This window comes from Limanda limanda, chromosome 7 (genome assembly GCF_963576545.1).
Source record: "Limanda limanda chromosome 7, fLimLim1.1, whole genome shotgun sequence".
NCBI classification, from domain to species: domain Eukaryota; kingdom Metazoa; phylum Chordata; class Actinopteri; order Pleuronectiformes; family Pleuronectidae; genus Limanda; species Limanda limanda.
The window spans coordinates 3,802,730-3,823,188 of NC_083642.1; the positions used below are offsets into that span (position 1 = coordinate 3,802,730).

Genomic DNA, 20,459 nt, shown 5'->3' on the forward strand with positions numbered 1-20,459 from the left:
AATCACAGACACAAGAGTTTGTTGGTTTGTTGAATTCCGATGAATGTGAAGAAGTCGATATTCTCCAGTTTCCTGTTGGAGTGAACATCTCCAACAGGAAGCTGTCAAGGAGACATGCTCGTGTTCCTTGGCCGACTTCTCACAAATTTACATTAAGTTTGTTCAGGATGAAAACAACTGTTTAATTCTTCCTGTTTGAGCTGATTAACTTGAGTTATTGTGGGATATATGGTTCCAGCTACTTCCTGTAAACATCAGGAACCATGACCAGCAGGGGCTGCAACTATTATCTGAAGGAGACCCGTTTCGGAGCTAATATACCTGCATTGTGTGGTAGGTCCTGACTAATACCTTGTACATGAGCACCAACACTCCACAATACCATCCTGTCCAGGGGGCTTTAAACGATGGTGGGACCCAACTAATACCTGGGATTGAAGAGGAAGCCTTGAAGGTCTAACATCTGGAGACTAGATGCTTGGAGTTATAAACTGGTTTATAAAGAGTCCTCCTTGACTTTATTCTGTGCTACTAGCTACTTCCTGGAAACTAAAAGGAGTCATGACCTCAAGTCAATACCTGGTATTATGTGGATGGTGCTGACTATTACCTGTGGAGGTAGGGTGTGATTCTTTCTTCGTTGAATTTGTGAAACCTGTTTAATTCCTCCTGATTTGAGATTATTTTAATCTTTGATAATTCACCTGTTGTTTATTTATGTTGCTTCTCTTCTTCGTTGAGCCTCAGGATGGAGACTTGTACTAAAGCAGTGTCTGTCGCCTCCTGGTGGCTACTAAATAAAATTACAACCAATATTTCATCTTTTTTTTACCTGAATAAAAAACAATTCTTCACTGAAATAATCTGATCGACTGAGGAATCAATTAAAAAACCGTTCAAAACAAAAATAAACCTGTGAACCCAAATTCAGAGAGTTACACAATGAAAGAAAGAAAATTCCTGCAGTTTCTCTTCATGTTCTCGAATCGTCAGATGATTGAAGATGAGTCTTCATGTGATTTCTGACGTCAGAGCTTGTTGAGCCTTCAGGGCCACCGTAGTGTGAGGAAAAAAACAAAATGTGAGTTTTTTTAATCAGTTTAATGTTTTTAGAGAACTGATCAAACACTTTAATAAATAATAAAAAGAACTGCATCAAGATAAATAACAGTTTGAAATCTTTCTGGAGACTTTTAAGGCACAGAGGTGAAAAAACATTCACAACCTGTTGAGGAGTTAAAAAAGTATTTTAACAGAAAATAAACAATTATCATATATAAGCTATTTAAAAATACTGTAAAACTTTCAGAATAAAACCTGTGGTCAGAATTTCCCTTTAAATGAGGCACTTTAATCTTTCAATAATAAATATCTTAAATGTTAAACAACTATTTTGAAATGATGCATGTGACCTTATATATAACGAATAAAAACAAAAATAAAGTAAATAAGAAAATTAAAATAACACTGTATTGTCCAGGTTTAGATTTTCAGTCATTCTGAGAGCTCAGCAGCTTTTTGTCCAAATGTCCATCAGACGTCTCTCAGATCCACTCGTCCTCTCAGGATCCTTTCTCCTTACCTGCAGACCTGAACGACAGATACAGCAGGAGTGAGGGAGGAAGATAGAAGATAGATAAATAAATAGATACAGCGAGAGAGAGAGAGAGAGAGAGAGAGGGATAGAGATAGAGATAGAGATAGAGATAGAGATAGAGAGAGAGAGAGAGAGAGAGAGAGAGAGAGAGAGAGAGAGAGAGAGAGAGAGAGAAGCAAGATGATGGTAAGACTGTTCTACTTCAACCAGGTTTGTAGGATAAGACTAAATTTCCCTTAATTCAAGACCACATGTGTCAACCTCATGGTGGCGCTAGAGTAGAAGTCAGATGATATGAGTTCATCAGCTGATCTTAATGTCATAACTTTACAGTAACTAACTGTTTTTAATGACATCTTTTATTTTACTTACAACATTTAAAGGAAAACCCTTTAATCCACTGATGAATAGTAGAAGTCAGTTCATAAAGATAAATGGTGGGTGCCCCCTGCTGCATTTTAATTATATACAGTCACTGTTGGTCTCTATATAGTGGCTGATTGTCTTTATATATAGTCGCTGATAGTCTTTATATACACTGGACCGCTATGTGGAAACAGAAGACACATGCAGATGTGAAGGTAAATTAGAGGGAAACTTCCTGCACGTCTCCTACAAATTAAGACAAACTCCAGAGTTTTTGAGTCCATATCCTTGTTTATATAAAAATTTACCAAGAGAAGTTATGTACAAATTCAGAGGCATTGGTACGAATCAACAATCAAAGTGCAAAATAACTGATCAGTGATGAATCTGTCACACATATTTCATCAAAATCACTTCCAGGCAGGAAGAGGAAGTTAAAAAAGATCCGGTGAGACAAAACAAATCCTCCCACAGTTGTTTGAAAACTACTTCAGTCTCAGGATGTTTTCAAAGCGCCAGCAGGTGGCGCTCAACACCCTCAGCTGGAACAGGTCCAGAAAAAAAAATATATATATATATATATATAAAAATTAATCAACAGAAAAAAAAACAGAATTTGTCAAAACAGAATTTCAAATTAAATTCAAAGTATTTTAATCAATTTAATGAGTTTTGTGCAAAACTTGGAATGAAACAAAAAATTTGTAGATTCTAAAAATTCATAGATTTCTTTAATGTCAATATTTTGTTCAAATTTTACAACAGAAGAAAAAAAGGCTTATTAACGGAAGCCCTGAGCGGAAAGAGTTATAAATATTAACTTGTTAAATTAAGATGTGATAATTATCTTGTGATGACTGAAAAACTGAAAATCTTTTCTAACCCCCAACTCTAACACACATATATATATACACATATGTTATGCTTATAGATATATGATTAAACCCAAGACAACTGATCCAAAGCAACGACCGCTCTTGGCTTCCTAACTCAAATAAAACAAAGTTGTTGCCATCAGTGACGGCTGAATCTTAAAATCTGACTCTTTCATAAATCTGATCATATTTTATATTTTTCTAACTTAACGGAGAAGAGCAGCTCTGATTGGTCATCACAGAAGCTTCCTGCTACGTTTCCTCTGCCTGTTTGTTCACCACCACCGAGAAAATAAATCAACAGCCCGTTTTATTTCCACATAAAATAAAACAAGTGACATGGTTATAAAGAACTTAGAGTCTTTCCCAGCAGACACAAACTGCCTGGTCTTACTTTAAAAAAAAGAGAAAATAACTATATGAAAATAATTTATATTTTTTAATCCCTTCACAGTTTGATTCATTAAATTAAAAGTAAACATATTCTGATGAAAAACACAAAAAGTTTTTCAACATCGAAGTGAAGGAAAAATGAAGCCATTATAAAATAAATATGAATAAAATGTTTGACGCATTAATAAATTCTGTTATTTCACGTTGAGATGAAATTTAAAAAAAAATAATAATAATTCATCACTGTGCTTTTTAAAATGTTTCAGTTCGGCAGGTTGATATAGTTTGATCAAACAAAATCTTTTAGGGGAAAATAATACCAACTTTTCTTATTTGGTCCAAGAAAAGTTTCAACTTTACAACTTTATTGGGAGAGACTCAGTAAACGCACCAGCAGAGGGAGATAATTTCTATTTCTTCAAATTGTTGTGGTATTAAATGAAAACCAGATTTTGACAAGTTGAAGATCGTTTATCAGAAAATAAAGTTAGGGATTTTTACGTGTTGAATATTCTCTGGTGATTTAATCATTATAAACTTAAAATTTAACAAAGGAGAATCAATAAATGGACAAACTTGATGGAAATTCAGAAAGTGATGAAGCGTAATTAGTTTAACTAATCAAGCTTGTGAGTAATCAAATAAGAACAAAGTCAAACTGTTTTCCAGATGAGATATTTGCACGTAAACAAAAGGTAAACATCTTATTACTACAAATATTAATCTCAGAAAATGACGTAATTTCTGTCTTTTTGTGTTTCTGTCAGTTTTAAACAGAGCGTCGTCTGTGTGTAGTGTTAGCCCCGCCCACCTCCACCACCATCAGTGGAAACCACGCCCAGATTAAAAACAGATTCTCGCGTTAAACTCGTCATCAACTTCAATCGATCTGGAGACAAAAAAACAACAACAATAAACCCCCCCCACCCCCCCCCAAAAAAGTCAAACAACATAAAAACGCCAAGAAGCAGCTCGACTGAAGCAGGAACACAACTTCCCATCATCCACCTGGACTATGATCCACACACACAAGCAGAAGAACATTCAGGACACCGCCGCAGGACGTCGTCTTCAACGAGACGCCTGCAGCAGGACAGTTTTGGTGAGAACAAACATTATGATTACTGTGACTGGTGAATTAACGGTGCTCCGAGCAACGAGCACATTCCGTCAGCTGCCGTCGCACCTGCTCGCCAAACTGAACAGAGCTCAGCACCTTCAGGTGTTGGGACGAGCTGGTTCGGTCATCGAAAGCAGAACAAAGACGACGTTGGCGTGAACGTCTCAGCGACCACACGGCGTATGGCTTCTGTACAGATGAGAGGAAAAGGCACCGAGCACACAGTGCGTCTGCAGACCGGCGCCGCAGCACAGACACCAACCCACGGGAAACTGTATCGATCCGCGAGACGTTTTCACTGTGCATCAAAATCAACACGCCCACGACAAAGCCCCGCCTCCGGGTCAGAAACCAACACGATCAATGGAGCACAGTCATGAGAGCAATTGATAAATAATCATTCAATTAAAAAAAGGTGTGACACATAAAAACATCCGTGTTGAGATCGAACACAAAGTTCTGATGCGATCGAGTATATTTGAACAATCTAGGATTTAAAATTACGAAACTGATGAGGATTAAAATCACTGATGTTTTCACCTTTAGTTCCTCAACATTACGTCACATGACCGACAGGTGATGACCTCGTGTTGCATCATCACATCATCTCTTAACTTTTAACAACCAGTCACATCCACTGGTCATGTGATGTGAACAGGAAGTGGACTGGAGAAGGAACAGAGCAGGGATTTATTTTCTCTGAGCGACGACGAGGTGGAACTGTTACTGACAGGAAGTGTTAGCGACGCTTTGTATTCAACACTGGTGGTCGAGTCATGTGACTGATAAGAACCAATCAGAAGGTGGACGTGGGCATCTCAGTTTCTGTTTGTCCAGACTTAAGCACGAACCCAGAGTTTTCAAACTAAAACGAGACCACCAGCGTTTATAAAAGTCTCTGATTCAGAGGCTGGAAAAGTCCAGAGTGGTGTGGATGGCAGCTGTAACCATAGCAACGGTGGTGAGCTAAGTAAAATGTAAAAGTGTGGGCGGAGCCTCTGTCTGGTTAACACACCAATCGTCTTCATCGTCAGAAACTGAAGTTTTAGAGTTTAACCATCTACGTCCCTTTTCAACAAATGATTATTTTAACTTTAGGAGTCGTCAGGGAAACTGTGATGGACACGTTTCTCCGTTTTCAGACTTTTTAGACACTGAATGTTTGGTCTCAGTCTTGATGTTCACAACCGTCTGAGCTGCAGCTGTTCGTGTGTCGGCTGCACAGTGAAAACGCTCGATTGGTTCATCTTCAACAACAATGATAATCAATATATTATCTATAATCAGCTTAAGGCTTCTCCTCTGTTCATTCAGTTAGTGAAGAGTTTAAGGCAGAGAGGGCGATTACACAGGAGACAGACAGTCAGATGGTTGTCAGGGTATCTGAGACACAGCATCTCCTTCCTCCTCCTACTCCCCCTCCTCATCCTCCTCCTGCTGCTGATGTGCTTTCAGCAGTTGGACTGTGCTGTGGACGAAGGGGGAGGAGTCACGCCATCTCCATTATGTCTGAGGAGGAGGGTGAGGAAAGACATGGGGTTAGATATTAGAAGAAAAAAGCAGAAGTGAGGAAGAAACATCTGGATCGTTGCACTCCTTCTTCACCTCCTACATCTCCTCCTCCCCCCGCAGAGGGGGGCGGGCAGAGTCGCAGCTGGAAAGCGAGGAGTTTCTCACCTCCTCTTTTGTCCTGTCAATCACAGGAGGAGAAGGAAGGAGGCGGCATAGATCCATCAGAAAGAGGTGAGTAGTTTTAAAAGATGAAGAGGAAAAAAAAACGTCTCCTTTCCTCCCTACACCATCATTACATGTTCTCAGACGAGGTGGGGGGGTAGGTGGCGTTACGTAGGAGGAGCAAATGAGCAGGAGGTCAAAGATGGTCGGGGGGGGAAGGTGAGGATTATGATTCAGTGAGGAGCAGACCTTTACAGAGCGCAGGTAAGAGAGAGAGCAGCAGATGAAACTCAGCAATTTTACCTCTAACTCCGACGAGAGAAGACAGGAAGTGAGCATCACCACACAGAGAGAGAGAGAGAGCGGGAGAGCGAGCGAGAGAGAGAGAGCGACAGAGCGCTTCACTTCACCAGCACTGACTTTGGCAGAAACGCCTCCAACTCATCGACTCCACTTGTCTTCGGTAACACCGATGATGACGAGGAGCCGCCGCCGGGCGCTTTGGGGAGGCTGTACATGTAGACAGCACCGATGACAAGCCCCGCCCCTACCGTGAAGAGCAGGTCCACATGGAAACTGAAAAGGTAGATGGACATCACCGTGGAGACGATGATGGAGAAGGACGTGGCGAAGCCCTTGAGGATGTTGTCGGCGTACTTCACCACCACAGCCACCAGCAGCCCGCCGAACGCCTGGTTGAAGATGACGCACCACACCATGTCGGTGTAGCCGAACATGAAGCCGCGCTCGGCAACAGCCGGGCCGTCGTTCCACCACAGTCCCAGCATGCCGAGCGCCATGCCGAAGATCCCCAGCTGCACGTTCCTCACCCACACGGAGGCCGAGGTCCCCTTCAGGATCTTCTCAAAGTAAACGCCAGCGAATCCCGAGGACAGGCAGCTGATCACCACGGCGATCAGACCCACCATGTAGTTCTGATTGGAGCCGTCCGACGCCTCCTTGTTCCCCTCCTGCTGCTGCACCTGCACCGGAGAGATCGACCAATCAGATCAACCGTTGACCAGCCGTCAGTTCACTCACACACTAAGCACCATCAGTCATAATTTGATGCTTCATTACTTTCATGCGCTTCCGAACACGAGTTCACGAGCGACTCACCGAGTCACAACACGGAGAAATACTCAAACCAGAGAGAGAAAAGGGAAATTGACATAAAGTAAAAAATTATAATAAAGATAGAGAAATTTAACACTTGAGACGGGAGACAGGTGACGAGACAGGAGAGGAGACAAGAGACAGGTGAAGAGACAGGAGACAAGTGAGGAGACAGGAGACAAGTGAGGAGACAGGTGAAGAGACAGGAGACAAGTGAGGAGACAGGAGACAAGTGAGGAGACAGGTAAAGAGATGGGGGTCAGGAGAGGAGACAAGAGACAAGTGAGGAGACAGGTGAAGAGACAGGAGACAAGTGAGGAGACAGGTGAAGAGACAGGAGACAAGTGAGGAGAAAGGTGAAGAGATGGGCGACAAGTGAGGAGACAGGTGAAGAGATGGGCGACAAGTGAGGAGACAGGTGAAGAGATGGGGGTCAGGAGAGGAGACAGGAGACAAGTGAGGAGACAGGTGAAGAGACAGGAGACAAGTGAGGAGACAGGTGAAGAGACAGGAGACAAGTGAGGAGACAGGTGAAGAGACAGGAGACAAGTGAGGAGACAGGTGAAGAGATGGGGGTCAGGAGAGGAGACAGGAGACAAGTGAGGAGACAGGTGAAGAGACAGGAGACAACCGAGGAGACAGGTGAAGAGACAGGAGACAAGTGAGGAGACAGGTGAAGAGGCAGGAGACAAGTGAGGAGACAGGTGAAGAGACAGGAGACAAGTGAGAAGACAGGTGAAGAGATGGGCGACAAGTGAGGAGACAGGAGACAAGTGAGGAGACAGGTGAAGAGACAGGAGAAAAGTGAGGAGACAGGTGAAGAGACAGGAGACAAGTGAGAAGACAGGTGAAGAGACAGGAGACAAGTGAGGAGACAGGTGAAGAGATGGGGGTCAGGAGAGGAGACAGGAGACAAGTGAGGAGACAGGTGAAGAGACAGGAGACAACCGAGGAGACAGGTGAAGAGACAGGAGACAAGTGAGGAGACAGGTGAAGAGGCAGGAAACAAGTGAGGAGACAGGTGAAGAGGCAGGAGACAAGTGAGGAGACAGGTGAAGAGACAGGAGACAAGTGAGGGGACAGGTGAAGAGACATGCGACAAGTGAGGAGACAGGTGAAGAGACAGGAGACAAGTGAGGAGACAGGTGAAGAGACAGGAGAGAAGTAAGGGGACAGGTGAAGAGACAGGAGACAACCGAGGAGACAGGTGAAGAGACAGGAGACAAGTGATGAGACAGGTGAAGAGGCAGGAGACAAGTGAGGAGACAGGTGAAGAGACAGGAGACAAGTGAGAAGTCAGGTGAAGAGATGGGCGACAAGTGAGGAGACAGGAGACAAGTGAGGAGACAGGTGAAGAGACAGGAGAAAAGTGAGGAGACAGGTGAAGAGACAGGAGACAAGTGAGGAGACAGGTGAAGAGACAGGAGACAAGTGAGAAGACAGGTGAAGAGACAGGAGACAAGTGAGAAGACAGGTGAAGAGACAGGAGACAAGTGAGGAGACAGGTGAAGAGATGGGGGTCAGGAGAGGAGACAGGAGACAAGTGAGGAGACAGGTGAGAGACAGGAGACAACCGAGGAGACAGGTGAAGAGACAGGAGACAAGTGAGGAGACAGGTGAAGAGACAGGAGACAAGTGAGGAGACAGGAGACAAGTGAGGAGACAGGTGAAGAGACAGGAGAAAAGTGAGGAGACAGGTGAAGAGACAGGAGACAAGTGAGAAGACAGGTGAAGAGACAGGAGACAAGTGAGGAGACAGGTGAAGAGATGGGGGTCAGGAGAGGAGACAGGAGACAAGTGAGGAGACAGGTGAAGAGACAGGAGACAACCGAGGAGACAGGTGAAGAGACAGGAGACAAGTGAGGAGACAGGTGAAGAGGCAGGAGACAAGTGAGGAGACAGGTGAAGAGACAGGAGACAAGTGAGGGGACAGGTGAAGAGACATGAGACAATGAGGAGACAGGTGAAGAGACAGGAGACAAGTGAGGAGACAGGTGAAGAGACAGGAGAGAAGTAAGGGGACAGGTGAAGAGACAGGAGACAACCGAGGAGACAGGTGAAGAGACAGGAGACAAGTGAGGAGACAGGTGAAGAGGCAGGAGACAAGTGAGGAGACAGGTGAAGAGGCAGGAGACAAGTGAGGAGACAGGTGAAGAGACAGGAGACAAGTGAGAAGACAGGTGAAGAGATGGGAGACAAGTGAGGAGACAGGAGACAAGTGAGGAGACAGGTGAAGAGACAGGAGAAAAGTGAGGAGACAGGTGAAGAGACAGGAGACAAGTGAGGAGACAGGTGAAGAGACAGGAGACAAGTGAGAAGACAGGTGAAGAGACAGGAGACAAGTGAGAAGACAGGTGAAGAGACAGAAGACAAGTGAGGAGACAGGAGACAAGTGAGGAGACAGGTGAAGAGATGGGGGTCAGGAGAGGAGACAGGAGACAAGTGAGGAGACAGGTGAAGAGACAGGAGACAACCGAGGAGACAGGTGAAGAGACAGGAGACAAGTGAGGAGACAGGTGAAGAGACAGGAGACAAGTGAGAAGACAGGTGAAGAGACAGGAGACAAGTGAGGAGACAGGTGAAGAGACAGGAGACAAGTGAGGAGACAGGTGAAGAGAAAGGAGACAAGTGAGGAGACAGGTGAAGAGACAGGAGAGAAGTGAGGGGACAGGTGAAGATACAGGAGACAAGTGAGGAGACAGGTGAAGAGACAAGTGAAGATACAAGTGAGGAGACAGGTGAAGAGACAGGTGAGGGAACAAGTGAGGAGACAGGTGAAGAGACAAGTGAGGAGACAGGTGAAGAGACAGGAGACAGGTGAGGGGACAAGTGAGGAGACAGGTGAAGAGACAAGTGAGGAGACAGGTGAAGAGACAGGAGACAAGTGAGGAGACAGTTGAAGAGACAGGAGACAGGTGAGGGGACAGGAGACAGGTGAGGAGACAGGAGTAAGGACACAGGAGACAGGTGAGGGGACAGGAGACAGATGAGGAGACAGGAGACAGGTGAAGAGATGGGCGACAAGTGAGGGCACAGGAGAGGAGACACGTGAGGAGACAGGTGAAGAGACATGAGACACGTTAGGAGACACGTGAGGGTACAGGAGAGGAGACAGGTGAGGGGACAGGAGAGGAGACACGTGAGGAGACAGGAGAGGAGACAGGTGAGGAGACAGGAGAGGAGACAGGAGAGGAGACAGGTGAGGGGACAGGAGAGGAGACGGGTTAGGGGACAGGAGAGGAGACGGGTTAGGGGACAGGAGAGGAGACACGTGAGGGGACAGGAGAGGAGACACGTGAGGGGACAGGAGAGGAGACGGGTTAGGGGACAGGAGGTACCTGTACGATGGCGACTCCAGCGAACAGCAGCAGCAGAGAAACCCACTGGACTTTGGACAGAGACTTCCTGAGCATCATCACGCTGAACAGAGCTGTGGTGAGGATCTTCAGCTGATACGTCACCTGAGGGACAGACACACGTCATCATAGATGATATTTAATACACTCATCCAACATGGAGATTCATCCGCAGCTGAAAATAGTCCCCTGCAAATACACGCTTTCCTCCTGTGGTTCAGTTCTGTGTGATTTACGTCCAATGGGCTAACAGCTACAGACAGGAAGTGGTAACAAGAGACAGGAGACAGGTGAGGGGACAAGTGAGGAGACAGGTGAAGAGACAAGTGAGGAGACAGGTGAAGAGACAGGAGACAAGTGAGGAGACAGGTGAAGAAACAGGAGACAGGTGAAGAGATAGGAGACAGGTGAGGAGACAGGTGAGGGGACAGGAGAGAAGACAGGTGAGGAGACAGGAGAGGAGACATGTGAGGGGACCCGAGAGGAGACATGTGAGGGGACCCGAGAGGAGACAGGTGAGGGGACAGGAGAGGAGACATGTGAGGGGACCCGAGAGGAGACAGGTGAGGGGACCCGAGAGGAGACAGGTGAGGGGACAGGAGAGGAGACAGGTGAGGGGACCCGAGAGGAGACAAGTGAGGAGACAGGAGAGGAGACAGGTGAGGGGACCCGAGAGGAGACAGGTGAGGGGACAGGAGAGGAGACAGGTGAGGGGACAGGAAAGGAGACAGGTGAGGGGACAGGAGAGAAGACAGGTGAGGAGACAGGAGAGGAGACATATGAGGGGACCCGAGAGGAGACAGGTGAGGGGACCCGAGAGGAGACAGGTGAGGGGACAGGAGAGGAGACATGTGAGGGGACCCGAGAGGAGACAGGTGAGGGGACCCGAGAGGAGACAGGTGAGGGGACAGGAGAGGAGACAGGTGAGGGGACAGGAGAGGAGACAGGTGAGGGGACAGGAGAGGAGACAGGTGAGGAGACAGGAGAGGAGACAGGTGAGGGGACCCGAGAGGAGACAGGTGAGGGGACAGGAGAGGAGACAGGTGAGGGGACAGGAAAGGAGACAGGTGAGGGGACAGGAGAGGAGACAGGTGAGGGGACAGGAGAGGAGGTGACAGCAGGTGAAAAAGTAAGACGTGTCCTGTGGGCGTGGCCTGTGTCAGACCTGGAAGGAGGCGGCGGGCAGGTTGGAGATGGCGATGTACTGCAGGTTGTTCTGCAGCGTGTAGATGAGTGAAGGGACGGAGAGCTTCAGAGTGTCTTTGTACTGATACACGATGGCGTCCAGCAGGAACAACACCGTCTTCTTCACGTTCACTGAGGACAGAGAGACAGACGCCGAATCACAGGCCTCTTCTTTATTCATCATTAATGTTTGAATCAATAAAACATCAGAAAACAAAACAGCTGCTTTATTCATTCAAAGATACGAGAAAACGATTCAGCAAAGTCAGACCTAAAGTCACGAGAACAAACCGGTGAAGAGTAAAAGCAAGAATCTGAAAACAAACAGAAGAAGGAGATGCATGCTGGGACGTGTAGTTCCCTCAGCGTGTCTGATGAACTCACGTCTCTTCTGCAGCAGGATGATGAGCAGACACGTCAGGACCTTCAGGATCTCCGCCATGACCACGGCCGACGTGGTGAAGAAGCGCTCGCCCGGCAGCGTGCGCACATATCGGATGCTGAGGATGAGCGACGCGTTCTGGAACACGAGCACGACCAGGCTCACGTACTTCAGCCGTCTGTTCACTGCACGACACAAACACACACATCGTCCAATGAGACACCAGCACGCCGACATGTGACATGTGACTAGGGTTGCAAAATTCCGGGAATATTCAAAGTTGGAAACTTTCCACGGGAATTAACGGGAATATACGGGAATAAACGGGAACAAACTGGAAATGTTGTGGGTAATTTATACTAACTGTGTTTACCTTGTCATATACAGACATAAATATAAACATTTTGTTTTGTCATAGGCTGATTTGAGCCCTGAGGAAACTTTGGGCACTTGACTATATGCTTCTGCATCGTTGTGTCATTCTTAACATAGGTCTTTGCACAGTATTTGCAAAAGTACACAGCCTTTCCTTCTACATTGGATGAGGTGAAATGTCTCCACACATGAGATAGTGCAGGTGGCATTGTTCTGTAGAATAAGATGAGAAAAAAGTTTGTAAAAAAACACTAATGCAATGCCAGATATAAATAGTTAGCCAAACAATTGGAATCGTCTGTAAAAATATTTTACAATTGATGGATAAATGAATGGAAATAGGCTAGATGAACAGATGAACAATCCTCAATCAGCATGCACATATATTTTCCCAGTAATATCATGGAAACTTACCTGACTAGTCCTGCACTCTACAGCAGGCCTCAATAGCCCTGCTGTAGAGTGAAGGATGCTGGGAGTTATCTGTGCATGTGATGGAAGAATGCACAGTGGAGGGTTGAAACTCAACGTTCCATACATCTTTAAAATAGAGTTTTGAACGATGTTTTTATTGCTCAGCGTTTCATTTGCGTATTTTTTTTTTTTCAAAATTACCATAATTCCCGAGCTTAACTTCCCATGGAAAGTTTCCGGAAAGTTTCCGGAAATTTACCGGAAACTTTCCGCCCCTTTGCAACCCTAAATGTGACCATCACATCCAGCAGCTGTTTAGTTTAAGGTCACTTCTTCTTCTCAGTAAAGAGTCTTATGGGGTCATGGTGGTGAATACGCTGCTCCGACAATGTTCAACAAAGAAGCTTTTGGGTAACATTAGGATTTGGATTTATGAAAACCGTTGAACTCACGATACCGTTTTATTTTTTGTCATTGGATCAAAGCGTGAAGCAGGAAGTTGTTTCAACTCAATCTGCCCCAAGCTTCAGACGACAGAAGATACATCTTCATTCACTTTACATTTTGTTTTCATGGTCTGTTCCTCACGTGGTCGACAGCATGTGGACAGTAACCAGCTCCTGATGGTTGAGGACGTGCCGGGGGAATTAACAGGCATCTAACCGACAACCCCAGATGTTCATCAGAGAGAGAGAGCTCCTTCAGCTCTGATGGAGAAACAAGTTATTCTCTCCATCACTGAGACTCGTCCTCCTCACAGACTCTGACTGGTTTAACAGGAACAAAGTTTGTCTTATTCTCTTCAGACTGGGACGGCCTTTGTTTACCTGGCGCTCGAGTAACAACACAAACCTGGGGTCGGGTTGGCCTGCCTTGCTCAAGGGTTGGCCTGCCTTGCTCAAGGGCGCTTCAGCCACAGACTGTTCATGATCCACCGGTCGAACCAGAGAATCAAGATTTACAAGATGCGTCTCGAACCTCTGACATGAGTGTGTGAGTGTGAGTGTGTGTGTGAGTGTGTGTGTGTGAGTGTGTGTGTTTGAGTGTGAGTGTGAGTGTGAGTGTGTGTGTGTGTGTGTGAGAGTGTGAGTGTGTCTGTGTGAGTGTGAGTGTGTGTGTGAGTGTGTGTGTTTGAGTGTGTGTGTTTGAGTGTGAGATTGAGTGACAACGTCACCAGCTCTCTGACAACTGAACCACACCTGAAAACAAACACACTGCTGAATAGAGGAGGACACAGACACACACTCACCCTCTCTCTCACACAAACACACCCATATGTATACAAAATCACACACACACACACACAATCAAACACAATCAAACACACATGTACAAATAGACAAACACCCACATAAGTAAACGCACACACAGACACACTGCCCCCCCTCCTCCAGCGGGCCGTGGTGTCCCCGGCTCTCCGCTGTGGCCCCTCCCCGGCTCACCTTCACTCTGGCCCCGGGTCGCTGTCTTCTCCTCCACCGCCTGGCTGTGGCTCCCTCCTCCCATAGCTCGGCTCCTTGTGTCCGACCGGACCGAGCCTTCTCCCGGCCGCTGCGCTGCTAACACCCCGCTAGCCTCCCAGCTAGCCCCGGCTCAGTTCAGACCCAGCCGGAGCACCGAGCCCCGGGGAGAGCTTCCTGTTTCAGTCCGGGGAGAGTGCTCGGGGAGGCGGGTAGGAGCGGGGCTGTGGACCGAGGAGACGGAGGGGACGAACCGGGGACATGAGAGTAGAAGACACCGTGGAGGAGCTGCGGTGTCCCGGAACAGAACTACAGCTGAGATCCCTCTGGTGACAGGAGGAGCCACTCGGAGGGAAAAAACACACAACCGGAAGTACTCGGGCCTTTCACTGAAAGACTACAAAAACAAATACTACTACTAGTCCTGTATTCAAAATATAAGTAGTACAAATTTACGAACAACATAATAATAGTATAAATAATAAGAATAATATAACTGTATTTTTTAGCATCTGTCAAATCAACTGGCCCAATAAAGTGATAAAATGTATCAATTATTGGATAATTAGGGCCAGAGCACTGACATCAAAGGTCAGGTGAGACCCTATTGAAATTGTAAGGATTATTATTCAGGCAAATAAATTGGCTTTTAGGTGCAAGTGGAAAAACACAACAGGAAGCCTGCTATTTTGCATTTAGTGGCCATTTTGGCCATATTCCACATTTTTACTTTGATGTACTTGTACTTATTATTATTAGGGCCCGAGCACTGACATCAAAGGTCAGGTGACACCCTATTGAAATTGTAAGGATTATTATTATTATTATTATTATTATTATTATTCAGGCAAATGAATTGGCTTTTTGAGGGCTCAAATTCTTACCAAAATTTGCAGAAAAGTTAGAAAGTGGTGAAAATGTACGTATTCTGGAGGAATTTTCATTATATTTATTATTAATTAGTAACGCTGATGATAGAATTTACAAACTGCAGTTATATATAAAATGTAGAAATGTACAAGTTCATCCTGTTGTGTTTTGTTGTTATGTAGTGTTTTGACATTGTGGGTTTCACTGTAAAAACGTGTGTTTATGGTTCTATTTTACCTAAGTATGTTTCTTTACTAGTATTGTTTTCTGACTATAGTGAAAGTTGTATTTTATGTACTTATTCTCCTTTTCTATCTTATTGCCTGTTTATTGTATTTTTATATTTTCCCACGTTTCTTGTCGACCTCACTCTGACCTTCTGCTGCTGTAAAGAAAGTTTATCTTATCTTATCTTATCTTTATGTCTGTTAAACTTCTCTCAGACCTGCACTGAACTCCAGATTATCAATGTTGTACATCAGTTACTTGAGGTGAAGGTTTGAACAGATTTGGCGCCTGAATAAACGGTCGGAGTGAGACCTCTTCTTCCTCCTCCTCCTCTCTGACCCTGCAAACAGTCCAACAGTCACATCCTTGTTCTCCCTCATGTTGACCAGGGACGAATCCTATTGGCTGCTGGGTGACACCTCACCTGTCAGACGTGGCTGGTGTCGAGCGCCGCCTGTTGGTGGAAAAGAGAACTGCAGTCTGAGGCTGTTTAACATGAAGCTGCAGGGGAAGGTTGCCAGTCTGAAAGTTCTGATGAAACCAGTTCACCTGGGAAACACTGGTGCTTCTTCTTTTTCATCACTTTAAATTAAAACAATACTTTAATAATCATGGTTTCATTGATTATTAAAGAAAAATAAAAGGTGTTGATAATGAAAAAAAACGTTGAATAAGAGAACGATTCTTCTGACAAACGTGACTTCAGAAAATACACTGAATGCTCCAAAATTAAATACAATAGCTAAAACTATTAAAAGAATATTAAACCAATTACTAAGCTTCTTTATGAGTATTTCTTTTATCTGACTGAACTTTTTCCCCATGCAGTTATAAAACCTCGCCAGTAGGGGCACTGCAGCACTTCCAGTACATTTGCTTGTGATGAGACTTTACTGTTGAATCAAGAACCAGGACACAATGTGATGAAAACAGAAACTTTTATTCAAACGTTGGATCTTTTTTCTCTTGATCCAGATTGTTATTTAATGTAAATAAACAAAAACAAGTGACGACGAGCCACTTTGACCTTTGACCCCTGAACAATACACAAGTACTTACATGACGAACCTGAGACCTGATCCTCGTCAGAACGGAGGACGCAGGTGGAAACTCAGACTAAAAAACATTTCTTCTTTGTTGTTTCGTTTCTGAATCACTTGCAGAAACGTTTCTGTCAGTCAGGACACTTTTCTGTAAACGTCTGAGTCGTCTGAGCAACGGGAGGAAAATGGAGAAAATCCAGAGTCAAACATCCACAGACCAGCTGCAGCTCCCCTTTGACACAAAGGTTTTACTGAGAAAACATCAGTGTTCTTCTCATTTGCTGAACTGATCAAAATAGTGAAACATATTTAAATCAATACATGTCTCTTGTATTTAATCCAAGGAGGTGAATATTCTCATTTGATTTCAAATTTTGATGATCTGTACAAAACCGTATTTCTGTTTGTCACGCGTTCCTCCATTTTCCTCATGTTTACAACAGACGACGTAAAACTATCAGTAAAGTGACTGAAAAACTAAATAAATAATCTGATCAATAAATGACCAAAGTGGAGGTCAGTCTCGACCAATCAGACAGGACCTCTGAACCTGCTGCATTCAGATAAATAGTCAGACTTAAATAAACACTTTTCTCTTCCTCCTGCAGCTGCTTCACTTTCTCCGTACATTCTCGTTTAACAGATTCGTTTGTGACTCTGCCGCTGAGTTCAAAGACACGTGAACTTCAGGGATTTCAGACGTTGAATTTGAGGCAGAAATAAACAGTTTGATCCTCCAGCAGTTAAAAACACGACCTGCTCCTTTAAAGTCCATTGTGAGGTTTTCGTTTGTGTCGCCGCCCTGCTGGCTGAGCCGTGTCAGCCTGTGGCGTAAAGAGTTCGGTGGCGTTCAGGGACGTGTGTCAGAGGGACGGACTGGGCAGAGGGCTGTGGTCGTCCTGCAGGTCCCCCCCCCCCTCCTCCATCCAGGGGTGGTTCAGGATCTCCTCCAGCGTCGGACGCTCCTCGGGACGGAACGAGAGGCACCAGCGAATCAGAGACTGGCATTCTGGAAGAAAGGGGACATGGGGTCGTTGTTAAAGGTGATGCAATGTAAGAAAAAGGTTCAACCCAATCAGATTTCACCAGGTCAGAGTGATGGGCGGAGCCTGTGCTCACCTTTGGAGACCCGTCTGGTGAAAATGGGCGTGGCCGCCACAATCTCCTGGTCACGCTCGAACGGGATGTCACCACACACCATGTCGAAGAGCAAAACGCCGAGAGACCAGACGGTGAGAGAGACGCCGTGGTAGGACTGAGACTGGATCCACTCCGGAGGACTGTACACCCGAGTCCCTGAGGAGAAAGACAGAGAGGGGCGTGTCGTTACATCTCTGGTCATGTGACCTCCATGTGATCTGTCTACAGGTGGAAAAGCTCCGCCTCTTTACCTTCGAACTCGCTGTACAGCGTCTCTTTGAGCCGAGCTCTGGATCCGAAGTCGATGATCTTGACGTCAAGTGTCCTCGTGTCGACCAAGATGTTTTCGTCTTTAATGTCTCGGTGCACGATCCCGTGAGCGTGGACGACCTGCAGCGCCTCCACGACCTGACGGAAGAACCTGAGGGAGACAAGCTGAACTTTAACAACTCGATATGCAAAGTGCCTTGAGATCAGTCATCTTGTGATTTGGTGAGTGAACAGAGTCGTGGGCGTGGAGCAGCACCTGAGCGCGAGGTGTTCAGGCAGCGTCTCGGTGATGAAGTCGAACAGGTCCTGACACGTCGGTGGTCGCTCCAGCACCAACAGGAAGCCCTGATCCTCCACCTCGAACCAGTCCAGCATGGAGATGACTCCTTTGTGACCTTCGACCTCCGAAAGCCTCTCCAGCAGGGCTATCTCCATGGGAACGGGGCTACCGGCGCCGGGCTGAGGGAGCAGAGGATTTATAATCATCATCACAGTCATCTCTGTTCTACAGGTTATTCTCAGATTTCCTGCTGTAAATGTGATTTAGATTTATTTAATTAAATTTTAAAACCTCAAAGTTTTCTGTTACGACATCTCCTGTGGGGGATTTTTTTTTCAAATGTCACTAAATGTCAGTTTGGTTCCTCTGGATATTTAATTCTGAGTCATCGTCTGCAGGTGTTTGTCCAGGTGCTTTTATTGTGAAGGAGGATGTGGTGGGTGGGTGGGTGGGTGGGTGGGTGAATGGGGGGGGGGGGGGTTCCCTTGGTTAAGTTTGTAACAGAGGGAAAATCCCTGAGTCATAAACTGGCCCATGACATCACAGGGCAAACACCTGCAGCTGTAGTTCCCCTGAGAGTCCAGCAGAGGGCGGAGCTTCTACTCTATCAATTTTTGTTTCTGAGTTTTCCTTCCTCCTGAACACCACAGATGGAATATAATGAACAAATTAAATACATAATCAATATGATAATAACTCACCAGTCTGGCCCATTGCTGAACTCTGTCACTGGAAATCTGTTTAATGGCAACCTGCGCAGACAAAGAAGGAAAATGGTGTTTTACTAATTATAATGAATACAAAAACAACCTTTAAATCTACTTAAATATAATATACTGAAATAAAGTAAACTTTTAAACAGTGTGCTTCAGATTATATGTACATATCTTTATTTAATCTTCTTCTTCTCTCTTTTTATCCGATTTTTTAATTTTCCTTCTCTCTGGACTTTAATTTCATGTAAATTGAGACTAAAGATGTTGTTTACTGCAAATACAAGAATAAACCACGAAAGAATAAACAAAACAAAAACATAAAATATGTAGAAATGAGCAGTGTGTGTGTTTGTGTGTGTGTGTGTGTGTTCTGACCTGCAGTCCATCACAGAGCCGGTGACCTGAGAACACAGAACCGAATCCTCCTCGGCCGAGCAGAGAACCGCAGTGATACTGGCTGCAGAACAGTTCCTTCCCTGAGGAGGAGAGAGAACAACACCATGAGAACACACATCAACTCTCTCTCTGTCTCACACACGCACACACGCACACGCACACACACACACACACACACCCCACAGTAAATCCACCTGCTCCTGTGGTTGTAAACAAAATACCTGAGCTGCACCTTAACCTCAACAATAAGGAAAGTGAACGAGCAGTGAGACGTGATGAAAGTTCAGTGAACACACTGCACATTTAAACTTTTCTCTCTTTATATTAAAATAATTTTTTAGACAAAACAAAACATGAAAGTGGATTTAAGATTTTTTCTAATTATTTGTATTCATTTAATTAAATGAGTAAATTCATGTTCACTGAGAACAGGTGTTGTTAAGTTCTATCTAAGTTGTTGTGTTTAAGACGGAGTTGTGTTCTCACTGTGTCTCCCTCTTCTTCCTCAGTTGTTGTGTTGTTGTTTGTGTGTGTGTGTAGTTGTGCTCACTATGTCTCCCTCTCTCTCCCTATTCTTCCTCAGCTGCTGTGTTGATGTGATGTTGTGTGTGTGTGTGTGTGTAGTTGTGCTCACCGTGTTTCCCTCTCTCTCCCTCAGCTGCTGTGTGTGTTTGTGTATAGTTGTGTAGTTGTGCTCACTGTGTCTCCCTCTTCTTCCTCAGCTGCTGTGTTGTTGTGTGTGTGTGTGTGTGTGTTTGTGTGTAGTTGTGTGGTTGTTCCCCCCGTGTTTCCCTCTCTCTCCCTCTTCTTCCTCAGCTGCTGTGTCTACGTGTTGTTGTATGCGTGTGTGTAGTTGTGTAGTTGTGCTCACCGTGTTTCCCTCTCTCCTCCTCCTCTCTGAACTCCGTGGCCCTCTTCTCCAGCATGTCGGTGGTGGGGTGTGTGTGGGGGGTCTCTGTCTCTAGAGGCGGGAGCTCTTCATCCTGCTCAGTGGTACAACCGTTCAAACGGGAAATCGAACTTGTGAACTTTTGACGACTCTGATCAACGGCACCGTCTGTTCCGCCTTTATAAATGTGCTCCTTGGACCACGCCCACTCAACTCTCTGCTGTCCAATCAGCATCGAGACGTGTGCTCAGTGTTTTGAACCGTGCAGCCAATCAGATTCAAGCTTTATGAATATTAATCACCCGCGAGAGGAA

At 45.4% G+C, this 20,459-nt stretch overlaps 2 protein-coding genes across 3 annotated transcripts; both read right to left on the reverse strand.

Annotated features, from left to right (window-relative positions):
- Positions 1-1,267: 1,267 nt before the first annotated feature.
- Positions 1,268-14,627, reverse strand: slc35a2 (solute carrier family 35 member 2). 2 transcript variants are annotated; one of them, XM_061074555.1, is made up of 6 exons: positions 14,296-14,627; positions 12,067-12,249; positions 11,663-11,814; positions 10,480-10,602; positions 6,446-7,008; positions 1,268-1,590 (listed from the first exon to the last, which is right to left on the reverse strand). In XM_061074555.1, exons 1-6 carry the CDS (start codon positions 14,357-14,359, stop codon positions 1,563-1,565), a joined length of 1,113 nt encoding a protein of 370 aa, XP_060930538.1. In that variant the 5' UTR covers positions 14,360-14,627; the 3' UTR covers positions 1,268-1,562. The 2 variants fall into 2 exon arrangements, with proteins under 2 accessions (XP_060930538.1, XP_060930537.1); XM_061074554.1 differs by lacking the exon at positions 1,268-1,590 and adding an exon at positions 4,178-5,860.
- A 1,705-nt stretch (positions 14,628-16,332) lies between these two features.
- Positions 16,333-20,279, reverse strand: pim2 (Pim-2 proto-oncogene, serine/threonine kinase). Its single transcript, XM_061075096.1, has 7 exons — positions 20,128-20,279; positions 19,236-19,336; positions 18,846-18,896; positions 18,121-18,323; positions 17,846-18,015; positions 17,574-17,750; positions 16,333-17,463 (listed from the first exon to the last, which is right to left on the reverse strand). The coding sequence occupies exons 1-7, from the start codon at positions 20,180-20,182 to the stop codon at positions 17,318-17,320; spliced, it is 903 nt and encodes a 300-aa protein (XP_060931079.1). The 5' UTR covers positions 20,183-20,279; the 3' UTR covers positions 16,333-17,317.
- Positions 20,280-20,459: the final 180 nt, after the last annotated feature.

What these genes read in the sequence shown, in the direction of transcription:
- pim2 (XM_061075096.1), bottom strand. Translation starts at nt 20,182, where the DNA reads ATGCTGGAGAAGAGGGCCACGGAGTTCAGAGAGGAGGAGGAGAGAGGG. An exon ending in CCTGAACACCTCGCGCTCAG is followed by an intron (nt 18,016 to 18,120) that starts GTGCTGCTCCAC and finishes TGTCTCCCTCAG; the next exon opens with GTTCTTCCGTCAGGTCGTGG. An exon ending in GCTGTACAGCGAGTTCGAAG is followed by an intron (nt 17,751 to 17,845) that starts GTAAAGAGGCGG and finishes CTTTCTCCTCAG; the next exon opens with GGACTCGGGTGTACAGTCCT.
- slc35a2 (XM_061074554.1), bottom strand. Translation starts at nt 14,359, where the DNA reads ATGGGAGGAGGGAGCCACAGCCAGGCGGTGGAGGAGAAGACAGCGACC. An exon ending in CTGGAGTCGCCATCGTACAG is followed by an intron (nt 7,009 to 10,479) that starts GTACCTCCTGTC and finishes TCTCCGGTGCAG; the next exon opens with GTGCAGCAGCAGGAGGGGAA. An exon ending in TTGGAGGCGTTTCTGCCAAA is followed by an intron (nt 5,861 to 6,445) that starts GTCAGTGCTGGT and finishes CCTCCTCCTCAG; the next exon opens with ACATAATGGAGATGGCGTGA.